Source organism: Amborella trichopoda, chromosome 6 (assembly GCF_054954075.1).
Source record: "Amborella trichopoda isolate Santa Cruz 75 chromosome 6, AtrichopodaSantaCruz75HAP2 v2.0, whole genome shotgun sequence".
Classification (NCBI taxonomy): Eukaryota; Viridiplantae; Streptophyta; class Magnoliopsida; order Amborellales; family Amborellaceae; genus Amborella; species Amborella trichopoda.
Window position 1 is genome coordinate 37,504,125 of NC_142341.1, and position 19,677 is coordinate 37,523,801.

Genomic DNA, 19,677 nt, shown 5'->3' on the forward strand with positions numbered 1-19,677 from the left:
GTTGGACCGTGCCAAAAAAAATGAAGAAAAAACAAGAGCAAAAGCAGGCCAGCCCTGGCCAGACCAAATTGGGTTGGCACTAGCCTTTGTTTGGCTATTGAGCCAGGCTTTGTTGCCCAGGCCCTTTTTAGGTCAAGCTGCCCAGCCCATTGCCAACCCTACTCCTGAAGCAATGACTTTTTTTTAGTGTGTGAATAGTAACTAGATATCTAAAATGGCAACTAAAAGGGTAATTCGACCACAACTATGTAAGTTAATCATGAACCCCATGTTTACAAAATTAGACATTTGATAATGGCATTTCACTTATCGTATATGTGGCTAAATTTAAAATCGAAAAAGATAAAGATAATAAGTATGCGAGAAATAAAGCAGACTAGTGTAGGTTACGTGTCCCTCCAACCCCGTCTTGCAAGATTCTTGTTAAAGGGATGGTGCTTTAGAGGGTGTTGGTGAGTGGCTCGAGTCAAGGAGAGGAAATAAGAGAGTTTGATGTACGAGGAAGCTACTTTTTGTGGCCTTGTTGAGGTTATTAGCTAGCTGGTAATGGTGAATCCTTCGAGCATTAGGGTTGTCTGCGGTTTGGAAATCTAGGTCGGTCATTCTTGGAAGTAGGGATTAGTATCTATCTATTTATTCCTCTTAGTGTTTACGGTTGTATTGTTGAAGCTTGTCTCCTTTTATATAAGGGATAAGTTTATAAAGAGCCGAGGCTCTAAACAATTAAATTAAAGCTTACCTCAAAAATTTTACTAGAAGAGGTTGTTTTGATGCCCAAATATCCTCAAATTGATCATCTCAATATCAAGATGCATGGACATGAGAAAAAATTTGGATTTTGAGTTTTGAAAATATTGTATTTCATAACGCATTTTTGGACCATCAATTTTCAAGATTTTTAAGTTTTCATAGATCTGTCAATCTACACCATTTTAACCTTTAAACTTTATAAATAAAGATAAAATATATTTTAAGGCTATAACAAAGATTTCCAATATTGAAACCACATTTCTTGACACTATTTGAGGGTAGGCTCTAATTTAATTGTTTAGAGCCTAGGTTCTATACAAACCGTGCCCTTTATTTAATGACAGTAATAGTTAACATTCAAAAATAAAATAAAAATAAAGAAGATATAAAATACATACTACAAAGGTACACAATTTACATAGTTCACCCCAAAAATACTCTATCCATGGCCACGGTAAGTGAAAATGAACTTATCCCAATGAAAATTGCAATTTTGAGTTATAAGAGAGATATATCTGCATAAGGACCCTCCATGACCACACTTTCTAGGGATGCCACCCTCTAATATTTTTTATATCATGCCACTAAACTCAGTGATATTTATTTTTGCATCCATCCCCAAAGTAAAGAAGCAACTGTTAGGACGAGAATACCCTCATGTATTTAAGATAGTTTCCCTCTTTCTTTCTCTAACAAATTGAAATTTGAAATTTGAAATTTTAAAAAGAAACTATCTCAAAATTTTTAGAGAGATAAACTATCTCAAATGTTGAATTTCTAGAGAAACAAATTATCTTGAAATTTTTAGAAAGATAAAATATCTCAAATTTCAAGTTTTAAAGTGAGAAGGTATCTCACTTTTTTTAGAGAAAGAAATTGATGGAGGGCAAAATTATTTTTATTTTAAATTTTTATTCAATTGTGAAGGATCTATATTATCATTTTAGAGTTTATTTCTAAGTTGTTTAGTTTTTTAGAGATTCTAGAGCTTTTGTTTTTTATTTAATTTATGAGTATTATTCATAATTACTGTTCACGAGTACTGCTCACATGGGTAAATTTGTCATCATAAATTTTAAGTTTAAATTATGATTATGGTTCAATGTATTATTTATTTTTAAAATTTCTGTACTTGAAATCTTAAATTATAATATATAAGAGGTGTGTGAGCTTTAACGGTGTCATTCCACATGATTTTTAGAAATTAAAAGAGAAATAAAAACTTAGGCTTTTGCATCACTCACTTGGATTTGGAGATGATACCCTTGATTTTTTTTAATTATGTTTGTGTTTGGTTTATTCCTTGTTGATTTTTACTGTTCTATCAAAATTTTTTGCATCAAATTGGTATCAGAATCTGCAATCTACATGAAAGGTACTATAGCAGTGTAAAGAAGTTGTTATTGTAGTGTATGGAAGTTACTGTAGTAGTATACGGATGGTACTGTAGCGTTGATTTTTGTACCCTAGATCAACAACAAAGCCTAGATCTTGCTAATTTCAACTGTTTTATTGATCACTTGCTTAGAGTTTGTGATTTCGATGATTCTCATGGTGACAAGAAGCGGCTATGCAAGGGGAGGTTTCATACCACTCTATGATCTCAGAAATGACATAATCGATGAACTTGAAAGGCAAATTCAATAGTTGTTGTAGTAATTCGCGAGCTTTAATAATGAGCAAGACAATGGTGATCTGTCAACCCAAAAGGATATCGAGTACAAGCTTTTTCAATTTTGTATACCGTGTGTGGAATCATGTATTGAGGATAACGATAGAAGACCTAGACTTGGAGAACATCACTTTATGGTTTTCGATTTGAAGGATGAGATTATTGATTTTGATACCGATAGCATCAGAAATCAACTAATTGTAGATTAAGATTCACCATCAATCTTTGATATACTCAGATGAACAACAAAATCTCTTATGACCTCTAATCTATGAGAAAGATCGAAATGATGATGAAGATATTTTGGGAGAGGGTGAAGAATCTAGAGAGAAGGCGGCAAGAGGACTGATCCAAATCATGGCTTTTGAAGATCTCATTAATAATGAAGAAGTAGAACTTTCAAGAAATTTAGGGTATTGAAATCAGGGTAATGTAATTGAAACGTGGTCAACTCATAAACCACAAATTGTGGCCTTGATTTCAGAAAGTAGAAATGGATGTCTAGAAAACCTCTAAAGACTAGAAAAAGTTGCACCGATTCCTCCATATACACACCGAGATCCATTTCTCTGGGAATTATTTTTAGCACGAACAATATTTGAACCAATTAAGAAAAAGAACGTTGAAATTTGTGATTTTGATGTTGAATTCATTTTAGCACACTTCTAAACCCGAAGACGAGTTTTCTCCAAATAAGGGAGAATGATGGATTAAGTTTAAGTTTGGATATATGGTATGTTTGGATACTATTATTATTAATTTTAAGTTTAAGTTAGGATATATGGTATGTTTGGATACTTTTTGTACTTTAAACATTAAATTATAATATATAAGAGGAGTATTAGGCTTTAAAGGGATTATTCCACATGATTTTTAGCAATTGAAAGAGAACGAAAAGCTTATGCTTTTGCAACTCTAGCTTAGGTGTAGAGAAGAGACATTAGGTTTATTTGTATCATGCGTATATGTAGCTTTGTTCCTTGCTGATTTTGCTATTCCCTTAAAGTTTCTGCATCATAAATTATATCAAAAAAATTAAATATATAAATTATTTCAAATTTCAAGTTTCTAGAAAGAAAGTCTCTAAAAATATTAAAATCCTTAAGAGAGCGAAGAGATGAGAATGAATATGGGTTTATACATAATGGGTGGGTATTTTCTTCTTAAAAACGCTAATTTCTTATTTGGGAATTAGAAACAATAATAAATAGTACTAAAGTTAGTGGTGGTGTGAATTAAAAGGTGCGGAGGGTAGGCATTGATTACAAGGCATGAATAGGGGTATCTATAATTTTTCCAAATAAATAAGAATACGGTTGGCCAAACCAAATCAAGAATGAATGCAAGTCGCCCACATAAACATAAAAATAATAATGGGAAAACCCAGCTGGAATTTTTATACAATTAATATAAAATGACGCTGCCCATAAAATCACTTAGCCCTCTTCTTGGAACCCTGACCTACTGGGATATATTTCTATGTGAACCCAACAACATGTAAGTTATATGTGACTCAACTTCTTAGCCGTTCGATTTGCATCGAACACCTACTATTGTTCATGCCAAACACTATCTATTTATTTATTTATTACAAAACACTTCGGATGAAATTTTGGGCATCCCTACATTTTTAGTGGTATTCTGATAATTTTTCATGATCAGAAATACTTTTATTATTTTTATCATGCGTGCCCCTGTCAAATTTACTCTTGCCCCAAATTTTGCTTCAAAATTATTTGTAGAATAAAAATAAAAAATAAATAGCTATGATCCCTTATCAAGATCTGATAGTTAACAGCTAGCTTGTCACGTTGCGACTCAAGCCACCTTAGCCATCTACTCATATCTGACGGCTGAGACCAAGATTCACATATGTGGGTGGGGTCACGTAGAAAGCTCCCTCTGACCTACTAGCCCCTTTTATATTAACTTAGAGATGAGAGAGGAAATAAATCTATTACTTAACCAAATATAAACTAATTTCTTATCTCATATACCCATGAGTTTTATTAAATATTTAGAAATTAAACCAAATCAAATCACGCAACTTTAAAATTAAAACCTATCTTCTAGCAAAAGAAGATAAATTTTCCACGAGATTATGCATTCATTTTGGACCAATCATATCCAAGGATCTTAGGAATTCTAGCCCATACAGATTAAAACACAATTACTTCAAAGAATTTTTTATTTTTTTGGAATTTATTAAAAACTCCAAAATCAGCACGTATTTTATAATTCAAAAACAAATTCTAAAAAAAAACCTTCTTTGATATTCCCCAAAAATTGCATTCCCCCAATTGCTAGTTGACAATGTAAGAAAAAGTGATTCAGGTCACACCCATATTTTATTTTGTCATGTACGCACATCAAAAATTTTACTACATTTTTTAAATTTTTTTTTTTTTTTTTAACTTACCTAATTTTTGGCAAACCCTATAGCCCCATCTTTTTGTTGTTAATTTTCTAAACCAAAACTAACTTATTACCAATTTGTTGTTAATTTTCTAAACCAAAACTAACTTATTCTCAATTTTCTACTATGCAAAATTGTTTCATGTGGGCTGGAGCGCATTTCTACATATGGGTCCGGAAAGTATAAAGCATCTATCTTAAATATGGATGCAAGTAGGTGTTCCATCTAAAAACAATGGAAACTAACAGTCCAAATATTTTCTTACTAGAATTATTACTTTTAATTTTTAAAATTTATTTATTTTTTCATATTCATGATCTCCAAGTTAGAGATTATATGTCCTTATAAATTAAGTCTTAAAATCCATCTCAAAAATAGATTTATTAAGAGGCCTGCATTTCTACATAGGCGAGCTCGGCAGCATAATTCCTATTGTTATTTCCTAACTTAGTAACTACAAACCTACATAAATGGGTACCACTTCGTATTCCACAGTAATGGTGTAGTTCAAAAGGTAACAAATGAAGTCCAGAGTATAACGTCTAAAATTATGATCCAATTAGATACCAAAGGCTAACAAATGGAATCCAGAGTATAACGTCTAAAATTATGATCCACTGAAATCAGAGACCTATCTCACAAGAATCAAACATAGATGGGCAAATTTAAAGCAGAGTGAATTTTAATGTAGGCGTCGAGTTTTTATTCAATTCATCGATCGATAAAAAATGGTGATTCGAAGTTTGGAGCCCGGTGACTACGGCCTACTAACAAACATAAAAAGCTCCGTTCATTTGAAAACACTGCAGTAAGTTTTACTTAATCTAGCATACACAATCACTCATCATATGATCAGACCACATTGGATAAGAGTGGATAAGAGCGAAGAAATGATTTACTTTCTATTGATAATCAATAAATGATACAAGTTTTCCTTAAATTCTTACTATGAATCGTTTAGATAGGATGCATAAATCGTTTACAACAGTTGGGACTCTAAAAAATATTCCAGTAAAAGAACATTTGGATAAAATGCATAATAAAGATCATAATTGGATCAAGTAATACAAAATCCACTTCACATGGATCATAATTGGATTCCAATTCACAGTCTGTGTCAACAATACAAATAGTTGAAGTTTGGCCTCATTTCTATAATGTTTATGTAATATTTCTTATTGTTGATGCCCAACATAATGCAATCCCAGTGGTCAAATACTAAAAGCTCCGCTCCGTAGAGTTGTCTCCAAGCTGTAAGAAACAAAGAAAAAAAAGATAAGAGATTTCGTCAGACAATGGAGTAAAATTAAACCACATATTTTAGCTCCCTTTTACTTCCTCCTTTAAAAAATGTCTCGCGTTTAAAAACAATTTAATGGCTCCAATACTTCTTTTGTGTCTCGTTTCACATTACGAGCAGATTTGACTGCATGTAACTTGCTAAACAATCAATTTGAAAGAATCAACAAGGATGTGTTTGAGAAGACTTATGTCACCCGACCCCTCTATGTATCATAAGGGCTTCTCAAGCAACTCTTGGATGATTAATATTCATAAACCGCTTGCCTCATACAAAAATAATGCATATCAAAAAAATAGTACATGCGAACCTTGTCCAATATATCTTGCCACCAAATGAAGAGTATATTGTTGCTAATGTCAGATGAGCTTCTAAGAATCACCTCTTTTAGAGACATGTTCATCAGGTAAAGATCTTTCTATTGGGGGTTTAGAATACCCCTAAAACCCTCTCCCCCCTGTTTATGAGGGGGGGGGGGAGGAATTACGTATTTTACCTTCACCCGAGGGTTTTTTCTGCCGCCCACAAGTTGTCACAGGGCGACCAAAAAATAGAGCCTAGGGGCCACCTAGACCACCTAGGCAGGCCCCCAAAAGCAAAAACGCCTAATGTACCCGCCCAGACAGCAAAAACTTTTTTCGCCTAGGCGGTCGGGTGGCCGAATTTTCGAACATTGCCCACCTTCAAATAGTATCGAGAAATGTGGTTTCAATACTGGAAATCTTTATGATAGCCTTCAAATAAATTTTCATCTCTAATTATAAAATTTAAAACTTCAAACATAGTGTAGATCTAGCAAATCTATGGAAACTTGAAAATCTTGAAAATTCACGATCCAAAAATGCATTACAAGACGCCCTATTTTCAAAACTTGAATCCATTTTCTTTAATGTTAATGCATCTTGATGTCAAGATGATCAATTTGAGGATATTTAGGCATTAAAATAACCTCTTCTAGTGAAATTTTTGATGTAGGCTCTTATTTGATAGTTTAGAACCTAGGCTCTATATAAACTTTTTCCAATTTATATTGCTTTTTTTTTTTGTTGTTGTCACCACAAATATTCTCCAACTATTTTTAGTACTACTACTAACTACCGCTGCTACTACTTTGTAAAGAACCATTATGAGAGATATAGAGAAACAAACATTCATTACTTGAACTCGTACTTCAATAAAAGAGAAACAAATATTCATGCCATGCTAAACCATAAACATAACCTAAAGCTTTTAAGAAATCATTGAGTAAATTAGCCATAGCTGCTGATAATAAAGTGGGGACAAAACCATAATAGATAGAGAGATTCACAAGCAGCCAAGATACCTTCACAAAGCCAACATAAATAATTTAGCACACCACTACCCATTAACCTATGAATTATCAAAAAGGAAAAAAGTAAGCATATTAAATGAGAAAAAGTGAAAGAATATAGAAATCGTGGGGGCTAAATTGAAGGATATGTGGGCCCTAACAATTTGATCGAGGGACAAGGTCATACGGTTTGTATACGGTACGGTTTGTAGCAAGGAAGCCCTTATCTTGTTGATAAGAAGAGAGTTAGAGTCTCTATTGGGAGAGGAGAGAGTTACACACCTGTTTTTATTTTTTCCGATACCTCCTATGCCAGATTGTAGACCCTGCTAAAACAAGTACACAATTAGTATATAAATACAACCTTATTAACATTCTATTTCTGTTTCATAAGTACAAAACATATATTAGTCTATAGGGATGATAACCTAGATCCAAATATACCGAAACAAGGGTTGAAACCAGCCTACCACCATTGACTCAATGGATGGATATTGTTGGCGAGAGAGGTAGACCACCACTTCAGGTCCTTTACGTCTTGGTCAGCCTCGCTATCCCTCCAACACCGTCCATCCATAAAACTTGATGGTGTTCAAGCTGGTCTCCACTGTTGTTGAGATAAAAAGGTCTACATATCATTGGTCTATCATTACAACATTTGGCAAAATGAACAATTACAACACACCTTTGTAACTATTTTACTACCATATGCAATGTGCTCCAACTGCAAGTAAATAAACAAATTAAGAAATAATATGTACAATAAAAACAAAATCAGAGCATAAATTTGAGGTTCAATAATAAGGTAAGACATGAATTAAGCAATAAACATAACCTTTCCTTCAAACCCGTCACCAACACACCATACCTAAGCAAATAAAACCAAAACAAAAAGCAACATTGACAATTCAAAGAAACACAAGCCAATTTTACACCCTAAGGGCCGGTTTGGTTCATACGAAAAAGTCTGCATATGTAAACCAATTTTCCTATTAAAACAATTTGCTATGAAAGAATTATTCATTCATGTCTTTTTCCATGTTCGGTTCACATGTTTGGAATTCCTAATTAACCAGTTTCTTATGTTCAGTAACCTATTTAATAAATTGTCTCCTGGAATCTGGATTAATACCTGTTTTTTTAATTCAATGCTGATAATTGGATATCAACGTCCATCCAATTAAGACGATTTCTTGAAAACAATCGATTTATGTTATGTTTAAAAAAAACGATAGTTTAGATCATAAGTTTGATTTACTTTATTAAATTATACAAGCACCATGCCTTGGTTAAATAATCAAAGAATATTTTGAGATCTCTCTCTCTCTTAAAGATTAATAAAGAAATATTTGAAGTACAAAATCTATTAAAAGTCTTCAATTCCGAAAGCATAACTACATCTTAAACATGCCATGTCCATATCCACCCTTAAAATCCATGAAAGATGTACAAGTTGAAAAAGTGCAATAAAAAAAAAAAAAAGAACGTGAAACCGGCACAACTACTACATCCTGAACACTATTTCGTTATGGTTCCCACATTGCATTAGCAATTTCATCGTGTGACTTTGAATTGATGTCATCCCTGTCCTGATAACATATGGTCGCTTGCAGCATTTGATCAGCATATTCTAATGCAATGTTTTCAAACCTTGACTCCTCATCAATGACCACCTCTTGTCATCCTGATATAGTTATGTACTATACATGTTGCAATGACAATGCTAGCTTGAGTTTGAAATGGATAGCGAATTTGCTTCTTTAATATTAGGAACAGCACCTTCTATAAACCAAATGTGCGCTCAACAACATTACACAGTGAACAGTGTAAAAAAATCAAAAAGTTAAACAGTCCATAAAAACAGTTAACAAAGGATAAACACTGTTAACAGTTCATACTCCATAACTAAAGTTCACAGTATATATGGACCATTAATAGTCCATATACATTGTTAACAGTCCACGCAGATTGTTAACAGTGTGTTAACCGTACATATACATCCATATACACTGTTACATTGTTAACAGTCCATGCACTATATATGGATTGTTAAGGGTCCATACAAATTGTTAACAGTGTGTATGGAACATTAAAAGTCCATCAACACAGGTAATAGTGTATAAAAACAGTTAACATTGGATAAGCACTGTTAACAGTTCATAACACAGTTAACAGTGAATATGGACTGCTGACGGTCCATATACACTGTTAACAGTCCACAAACACTGTTAACAGTCCACACACATTGTTAACAGTGTGTTTATGGTACATATACGCCCATATACAGTGTTAACAGTGTGTATGGACTGTTGACAATCCATATAGACAGTTTGATTGTTAACAGTTTATACACATTGTTAACTGTGAGTATGGAATGGACAGCCCAAACAGTACAATTCATTCTAATTGTTAAACAATGTGTATATACATTGTTAACTAGTCCATATACATTGTTAGCCGTAAGTGTTTCAAAAGCGCTGGGCAGCACCTAGGTGGTCGGGGGGGGGGGGGGTCCAGGCTGCCCAGCGCTTAGGCGGGCACCCAAACCCTGGGCAGCCCAATAGAAAAAAATTTTGTTTTGGGGTTTTCTCTCTCTAAAATAGCCTCGGGTTTTAGGTTTCAAATGAACCTAAAACCCATAATTTTGCCTTTTAGTATTAAAAAAATGACCCAAAAATACCCTCAAGGAGCCGCATTTCCGCCCCAGGGCAGGGCACAGGCCCTCGGCGGCGGCCCGGGCAGGCGCCCAGGCAGGTTCAGGCGGGCGCCTAGGCGGGTTCCCAAGGATATCCGCCTAGTTTGGCCGCCTAGGCCTAGGCGATGCCCCCAGGCCTTCTGGAGCGCCTAGGCAGCCACCCAGGCGTTGGGCGGTCCGCATTTAAAACAATGTTAGCAATGTATACAATCCATACACAGTGTTAACAATATATGTTGAGTGTATACACTTGAGAGTGAGGTTTACGAGTATTAACAGTCTATATACAGTGATACACTATTAACAGCATATATGGACTATACATACTTGAAAGTGAGGTTCATGGACTGTTAATAGTCCATATAAACTATTAACAGTGTAAATGCACAATATACAATGTTAATAGTGTATATGGAGGTACATATACATTGTTAATAGTGTATATGGACTAAAGGGAACAATTGCAAAAAACAAATAGAGTATATAGACTACAGAAAAGCATTGACGCATAAAAATCAAACCATCATTCAAATAAATGCAACAAATTATCATACATATAAAAAAAGACATTGATGCATAACAAATCAATCCATCATTCAAATAAATGCAATGACCAACAAGGCCTGTTTATGATAGAAATTCATCCACCCTTTCTGAAAACCCCCCTTCGTTGGTCTCCCAAGTTTAAAACATTCCAAAAAGTCATGTGATGCAATATTGAATCATTGAATTAGACAAAATCAAACAATATGTGTAGAAACTCAATATATTAGACCACAACAGAAGGCAAAGATTCTAACACAAGGAGATACATGTGAATGTTGGAATAGATAGTTTACTTAACTGAACAAAGAAGATATACAGTATTAGGAAAATTAAGTTATAAACTTGAGTAAAGAGGAGTATGATCAATGGTTTCAAATTCAGCCCACATTAGGTCATCAATTGCCTACTATTTGTATCAACGAACACATAGTAGATTGTAAAACTCTAGTTTTGTAATGTATAAAATTTAGCTCATACGGAGTATGAACCTCAACTCCAAATTCACAAGAAAATAACATACAAAAATAGAAGAGCAGAAAAGTTCAGGCAAACAAAAACGCCAGACCATATCTATGCGCATAAGAGAGGCAATAATTGGCTAAGCTTCGAGCTTTAGAATGCAATGCAAGATAGCTTGCTTACCGCCACTAAGTGGCTAAGCCTGTTGTAGTAGGAGAGTGTAGCAGCAGTTTGAGTCACGAAAGGCCTATACTAGACCATTCTATAATTTTCATTAGGCACCCCCCTGAAAAAAGTGAAAGGCTTCGACTCCTTTTTCATAGTCCGGTGACGGCAATATATAAAGGCAATCCTTCTTTTTCCGGTATGCCGCTCCACAAGCAAGGAGTGCCACGCACGAGCAGAGCGAAAACAAAGCAAGGGGAATTCCTATCTTCGCCCAATACATTCAACGACAACCAGTTGCTTTCTAGTAGAAAGGTTCCTTGTTCCTTTTCTTTTTGTTTTCTTGTTATAGCTTATTGCTTCACGGAGTCCCTAATCACTCACTATACTTCCTTGGAAGCCTCCTTCAAGTTCCTCGCGCCAAATGAGGAAGACTCGAAGGCAGCTGCTTCTGCTTTCTGAGCCCTGAGCCGTGAGTGAGGGAACCGAATGAGTAAGGCGAAGACGAATCCGAGCTACTACCCCTGATCCTCGAGGGAGGACACCCACCGAAAGACCAATTCCCTTGCTTTTGTTACCTAGTGAGTAACATCTCTCCTTTGCTTTCATTAAGGAGCATCCCTAATGACTCCTATAGGGAGGAAGTACACCGACCATCATAGAATCCTCGAGGGAGTACACCGATCGAGTAAGTAGAAGACCATAGATAGAAGACAACCAAACATCTATTTCTCTATCTTATTTAGAGAAGACTGACAAGACAACCAAACCACTATGTCTCTTATTTTAGAGAAGACAACTTTCTTGCTTGGAGCAATCCTTTCGTTCAGAGAGCACTGGGCATCCTGGGTCCTCTTTCTTATTCTATGTTCTCCTCCTCGCCTTGTCCGTCGTGCGTCGTCGATTTGACTCGCTCAGAGTCGCCGCATCCACGTCCTTTCGGCCAGTGAGACCATTTATTTTTGCCATAGGAAGGTCACAATCGCTTTTAGCTATCGGATGTAAAATCCAATAGACTAAAGTGTGACAAGAGAAATTCAAATCTAATGGTCAGCAATGATTGTGACCTCCCTACATCAAAACTAAATGATCTCATTGTATACATTTCTGATGAATAATCATGAAAAGAAATAAATTTAGGAACAAACAACAACACCAAATCATCCAATGCATTGCTGCATAGAGATGAGACAATCCCAACATAAAACTTGACCCAACTTGATTTAAACTAGATTTATAAAAGTGAATATTTCACTATTGCTTTGCTTGGCTGCAAAAACAACAGAAAATGACCCAATAATGCCAAAACTCCAATGATCTCTTATTCAATCTAAATGATTCTCTATTCATAGACAAATGAATAGATAGAGTTTGGTGTTACAAAGATTATGAAAATATTATGAAATCGAAAGCATACTACTGATTTTTCTGCTGCAGAAAAATAGCAGTAGCAGTGTAGAGATCACACAAATTACAGCCACGACTTTGTTAAATTCACTTGATGTTTTTGCTGCATAAGAAAGCCTAGATCCAGATATTAATTTTTCATGGATAATCTCATCCATTGAACAAATTTACGTAAGCCTATACCCGAAGTGAATATAAACACAAAAAAAGAAAAAAATCAGTTTTTGTTTGAAGGTGGAGAGAGGGAGAGTGGGTAAGGTTTGGAATTGGGCGGTGGGAAGGATGGAATGGTAGTGTTTGGAATGGCTTAAGAGAGAGTATGGAAGCGAGAATGAATGTGAGAGAGAGAGGAGAATGGCATAAGAAAAAAAGGCCAAATAATTTACCACACGACAATTTTACCCAGCACTTCACCCCAACCAAACATGAAAGTGTAGCTTTCACATAGAAAAAATCACTGCGTGCTTTTCTATGTATGAACTAAACAAGCCCTTAAGTAACTAAAAGATTGTTCCTGTTAAAAGGACTCTGCATTTTTTTCAGTTGCAAATGAAGAACCACTGTAGAACATAAAAGACACACTCTTCTTTCTCTATCTCTAAAAATTTTCTCTCTCTAGAAAACCTTTCATTCTCTCTTCTCAAAGCTCCACCTGAGAAATGAAAAGTCCGTCTAAATGATATGGGTCTCTCCAGCTTGTCCCAGGGTAAGCCCAGCCCTCTGTTATTGCCCAAACTCTCAGGACCCTCTTTCTTTTACAGTAAACATGATTACTGGATTTCAAGATTGTATTCACAATTGAGAAATTATGGTACAAATTCTTAAAGATGATTAATTTATGAGATAGTTTTCGTTAACCCTACGTCCTGATGCATAAGTTTACCACTAATCAGAGGGAAAGAACGAGAGACATAGAGAGAGAGAGAGAGAGAGATTTCAATTGCAATTGAGAAAAGAGGTCACATAATGATTCCTGGAAAATATTGCTATGGAAGAAAACATTGTGCATACAATCTACCATGATGCGTACATGATCAAGATTCAAAGAGAGACTCACCTTGGAACGATCATTTATACCTGCAACTCCCATGAAAATAGCTGTGTAAAACCAGAAATCAACCCAAAAAAATCTTTCATTGAACCCACGAGAATAACTCATGACCAAAAACTTACAAAATCAAACTAATAATTTCTTAAACTGAAAGATTCAGAGAACCCATTTGAAAGAAAAACCAGACCCAAAAGAGTAAGCATGGTCGAGCACAAGTTCTCTCTCTAAAATAGAACCTTCTGATTTCCAAACCCTCCATCTCCAACCCATGAAAACTGCTCCATATGCACCTTTTCATCATCATCGAGAACAGAACCAGCCATCCTCTGAGCTAAACCTGATAGATAGTCCTCTTCATCACTCTCAGGCTCGACAGGAGAGCTCAGGATAGAGTCAAGATCGACCCGATAGGGTCCATCACCATAGGGAAACTCGCGGGGAAGGAAATCTCTTGTTCTCTTACCAGAGAGCATCCTCGGCTACAAACTCTGAGGGCAACCAGCGTTGCCCACCGTACAAACCAGAAACAAACCGTCGAAAGAGAAAATGGAGAAGCGATTGAGCAGAAGAGGGTGAGAGAAACACAGGAGAGTGAAGAGGGAGAAGTACATGTAGAGAGCAAAAGGGTTTACTGGTCAAATGAGTAAAATAATCAGACGAGGGCAGATGAAGCGCTCATAAAGAGTGATAAAGTGAGAGAGGAGGCTAAAGGCAAACCTTTGTCAGACACCTCAGCTATCATATTTCACGTTCGGTCAAGATTAATCGGACCATTTTTTTTTATGGTGCGGTTTGTATAGTGCTTAAGCTCTAAACAATCAAATTACAGCCTACAGTCAAATAGTATCAAAAAATATGGTTTAGATATTGAAAATCTTTGTGATAGCCTTAAAATATATTTTCATCTTTATTTATAAAATTTAAAGCTTTAAAAATGGTGCAAATCGACAGATCAATAAAAACTTGAAAATCTTGAAAATTGACGGTTTAAAAATGCATTACAATATATACTATTTTCAAAACTTGAAATCCATTATTTTCTCATGTCCATGCACCTTGATGTCGAGATGATCAATTTAAGGATATCTGATCATCAAAACAACCTCTTCAAGTAAAATTTTTGGGGTAGGATTTAAGTTGATTGTTTAGAGCCTCAGCTCTATAAAACTTTTCCCCCCAATCTAAATTTTGGAAACTCAAATAATAATAATAATAATAATAAAATAATATAAAATATAATAATAATAATAAAATGATATATAATATATATATATATATATATATATATATATATATATATATATATATATATATATATATATATATATATATATATATAGTTTTGAATGCTAATTTATTACGATATGAATACATGATAGGGCCATTCTTTTACAAAACTTCTTATTTCCACTTTTTTTTTTTTTTTTTTACTTAAAAAAAATATTTAATTAAAATAATATGGTATAAGATGGCAAATACTTTGAGAGGCGTCAAGTGGAAGAGTATCCTCCCCCACTTTAAAGTATCATTCTCCCCACATGAGCAATCATCAAAGCTCATCAAGTTTTTTCATCTCTCTCTATGTAAGTCTTCTTTCTCTCTCATAACAATTATTTTTCTCTCGAATAATATTCTCATGAAACAATATTATTTTCATAATGTTAGTAGTATTATCTTATAACAATTATTTTTCTCTCTCATAATATTCTCATGAAGACAATATTATTCTCATAATGTTAGTATTACTATCTCATAACAATTATTTTCTCTCTCTCATAATATTCTCAATGAAGACAATATTATTCTCATAATGTTAATATTATTATCTCATAACAATTATTTTCTCTCTCTCATAATATTCTCAATGAAAATAACATTATTTTCGTAATGTTAGTATTATTATCTCATAACAATTATTTTCTCTCTCTCATAATATTCTCATGAAACAATATTATTTTCATAATGTTAGTATTATTATCTTATAACAATTATTTTTCTCTCTCATAATATTCTCATGAAACAATATTATTTTCATAATGTTAGTATTATTATCTTATAACAATTATTTTCTCTCTCATAATATTCTCATGAAGACAATATTATTCTCATAATGTTAGTATTACTATCTCATAACAATTACTTTCTCTCTCTCATAATATTCTCAATGAAGACAATATTATTCTCATAATGTTAATATTATTATCTCATAACAATTATTTTCTCTCTCTCATAATATTCTCAATGAAAATAATATTATTTTCATAATGTTAGTATTATTATCTCATAACAATCATTTTCTCTCTCTCATAATATTCTCAATGAAAATAATATTATTTTCGTAATGTTAGTATTATTATCTCATAACAATTATTTTCTCTCTCTCATAATATTCTTATGAAACAATATTATTTTCATAATGTTAGTATTATTATCTTATAACAATTATTTTTCTCTCTCATAATATTCTCATGAAGACAATATTATTCTCATAATGTTAGTATTATTATCTCATAACAATTATTTTCTATCTCTCATAATATTATCATAAAGACAATATTATTTTCATAATATTAGTATTATTATCTCATAACAATTATTTTTCTCTCTCATAATATTCTCAATGAAGATAATATTATTCTCATAATGTTAGTATTATTTTCTCATAACAATTATTTTTCTCTCTCTCATAATATTCTTATGAAGATAATATTCTTCTCATAATGTTAATGTTATTCTCATAATGATATTCTCATGATGATTCTCTCATAACAATTATTTTTTTCTCATTTCTCTCTCTCATTCTCATCTCTTTCATCTTTTCTTCTTTGTAAAATGTGCATGGTCCCTCTTCGCATATATACTCATCTGGTATATCTTCTCATACCTTTAGATAAACGTCATTAATCTCAGTCTTACTGTAGCGACAGTAGCAGCATACTCATCTCGTGATATATAAAAGTAAGTGTTCTCATTTTCCTGTAAAATAGTTATATAAAAATGGTATTTATGTATTTAATTGTAACATTTACGTCTATCAGTATAAATTTTAGATACTATAAATGTTATGTGCAAGTGGCCTTATCTTCCTATAAAATAGTTATTTTAAAAATTTGTATTTCCATATTTAATAAATTTGTGACATCAATCTTCCATTGTTAAGGATTTTAGATAATTGAAAATTCAGTATTTAACTCTAGATTTTCATAAGAATTCTTCTATTGCCAATTGACTGCGTATCATGTTAAATTTCAAGAATGTCTCTTATAACTGCGACCTTTTTTAAACTATAGCAAAAAATATTTGACTGGTTATTTAAGAAAATGTCAGTGAAAGTGATTGATATAAATTACTTTATGTGAATTCATATTAGTGATTTCAATGATATTTTGAAGGAAAAAGTGTATATAAGGTTGCAACCTTAAAATGCAAAACTACGGAAGCACCTCAAAAATCCATTGAAAAATATTATTTTAATGTTGAAAAACCCTCTAATTCAGAATCTCGACATTGAGATGTATGATTATGAAAGAAAAAAGGAGTTTGAGTCCCAAAAATAGTGCGTCTTATGACATATTATCTAAACCATCCATTTTAAAATTTTTCATATGTTTATAGATCTACTTGATTTTAATTATTTTCGATTTTAAAATTTTATAATTAGATATGAAAATAGAGTTTGAGATAATCCTAAGAATATTTTACATCAAAATTATGTGTTATGATCAAATTTGAAGGTGCGCCTTAATATTGTTTAAGGTTGCAACCTCATGGACACCACACCCTGTTTTGAATATATGATATTGTTGTTTCGTGATATTTAATGATAAAGAGTTTTAAAGATATTGTCAGTATACAAATGAACTTATTCGATATGCAGGTAGGAAATAAGTGGACTCATCCGGTATACCGGTGAGGTATAAGTGGATATATATATATATATATATGAGAAATGATCCTATAGGATCCTCTCCCACCCATGTGTGTAGAACCTCAAAGGATCACCATTAAAGTTGGCATGGATCTCTAGAAAAGTAAGTCACATACCAATTGTATGAGATCTGTGATATAAGCAGAGAAAGCAGTGCTTCCTACAAAGGGCAAGATACTGTTTCCAAATTTCTAGCAAAGCAGTCTTATAACAATCTTTTTCAGCAATCTGGATTTGCCAATATCCAGACTTTAGATCGAATTTTGAGAAAATACAAGCATTAACAAGTTTATCCAAAGATCTCTTTTATTCAGAATGAGATATCTTATCCATTTTAAGGCTTTATTAAGGGGCTTATAATTTATAACCAATCGAGGTGCACCCCGTTCTATTTCAGAGGCATTTTCAACATAAAATGCGAAACAACTCTAAGGAGAAGAGCTTTTCCTAATAAGTCTTTTTTGAAGTAACTCAGCAATCTCCTTTTTAGAGATTTCTAAAAGTCTAGGATTCATTTGAATAGGCCTAGCTTTAGTAGGAATTTTTTCTTCATGAAAATCAGCCTCATAAGGTAAATTAACAATATGTTTTTTGTCTATTCCAAAAAACATTTGGGAGTTCAGCACATATCTCTTTTTCAATATTATTTCTAAGGCTTTCTATTATCCTTTTTTATTTTCAGGAAACAAGAGCTTGGTTTCTATTGTTTTATATTTCATTTCTTCCTTGAGATAATATAAAAAATTTTCTTTATTAAAGATTTTTTCTTTTATGTCATTGATTTCTCAAATTTTGGGTTTTCAACGAAATTGAATTTTACATCATGACCTTCAATATTAGCTTAAATTCCAGTACTATCAATTTATATTGGATATAGCATATTTAAAAATGGAGTTTTTAGGATTACAGATTGGCTTAATCCTTTAACCATAATAAAAGGGAATTCAAAACAATTACCATTATTATAGACTGTAGCATCAGAAAGTTTATAAAAGTTAGGAAGCGTTACTAGGACTTTTATACATTGCTAAAAGTCGCTAGATTTTCAGAGAGGTGATGTTGTTTCTAGCAACGGTCCAATATACTTTAATATGCAAAAATTTGGAATGGTCCATTTCAGTAGCCTTAAGTGATCCCAATCTTTTAAAAGTCCTGACCTTAAACTTAAAAACCCAAGGATTTGACATGCATTCAGGATCTCAGAATATTACTTTAGTATATAGAATATGTTATAAAATCATGAATACTTTATGCCCCAATGTACTGCAAATGGATAATAAGGGACCGACAGTATTTTTTCAAACTAATATAGAGAAATCTAATATTGTCATACCCAGGTCTGTATCTTGGTCCCAAATCAGACTCCCTGAAAAATGGTCTCTGCACTGTGAAAATCAACAGTCTAGAACTCCTATAAACTGAGAACTAGAACAAATAATAGAATATCCTGATAGGGACGTTGAAATACAATGTAATTCGTCCAGACGAACTAGAATAAATATTTTTCATTGTCCTTCCAGAATTTCTCCTAGATGTTCTACTTCCTCTACTCCTCAGTTTGAACACGAGCGGAATTATAGGAGACTTATAGTTGAAGGCCTAACTTGAACAAATAGTTAAATCCAACAACCAGTTTATAGAATTTATGAACCTAGTTCTCCAGATAGAGAACCAACACCTTCAGACTTATTAAATGTGTAATTATATTGGACCATTACTAGAAATCCAATAATAATGTGTCTATTCTAGTAAGTGGAGTCTCTGAAAGCAGATTTTCAGGACCGTTACACTTTTAAATAGGGACTTTTAAAAGACTTTTGTAGACAAATCTGAGCAGTTTGTAATACCCTATCTATTCCAGTAATGGTTTCGAGTAATGGTCCAATATACTTTAATATAGCATATACTTGTAGAAATCTGATTAGTTAGAAATCTGCTTTAAGAGAAAATAGATTTCTACAAACGAAACGGACCAT

At 33.2% G+C, this 19,677-nt stretch overlaps 1 protein-coding gene across 14 annotated transcripts; it reads right to left on the reverse strand.

Moving 5' to 3' along the window:
* Nucleotides 1-5,717: 5,717 nt before the first annotated feature.
* On the reverse strand, nucleotides 5,718-14,520 carry LOC105420717 (uncharacterized). Of its 14 annotated transcripts, XR_016058247.1 has the most exons (6): nucleotides 14,010-14,452; nucleotides 13,780-13,820; nucleotides 8,136-8,174; nucleotides 7,921-8,057; nucleotides 7,733-7,776; nucleotides 5,718-6,089 (listed from the first exon to the last, which is right to left on the reverse strand). XR_016058247.1 is itself a non-coding variant. In XM_020667691.2 (4 exons), exons 1-4 carry the CDS (start codon nucleotides 14,244-14,246, stop codon nucleotides 6,050-6,052), a joined length of 360 nt encoding a protein of 119 aa, XP_020523350.1. In that variant the 5' UTR covers nucleotides 14,247-14,520; the 3' UTR covers nucleotides 5,718-6,049. The 14 variants fall into 14 exon arrangements, 3 of the variants coding, with proteins under 3 accessions (XP_020523350.1, XP_020523353.1, XP_020523351.1); XR_016058246.1 differs by lacking the exon at nucleotides 13,780-13,820 and having other exon boundaries at nucleotides 14,010-14,520; XR_016058248.1 differs by lacking the exon at nucleotides 7,921-8,057.
* Nucleotides 14,521-19,677: the final 5,157 nt, after the last annotated feature.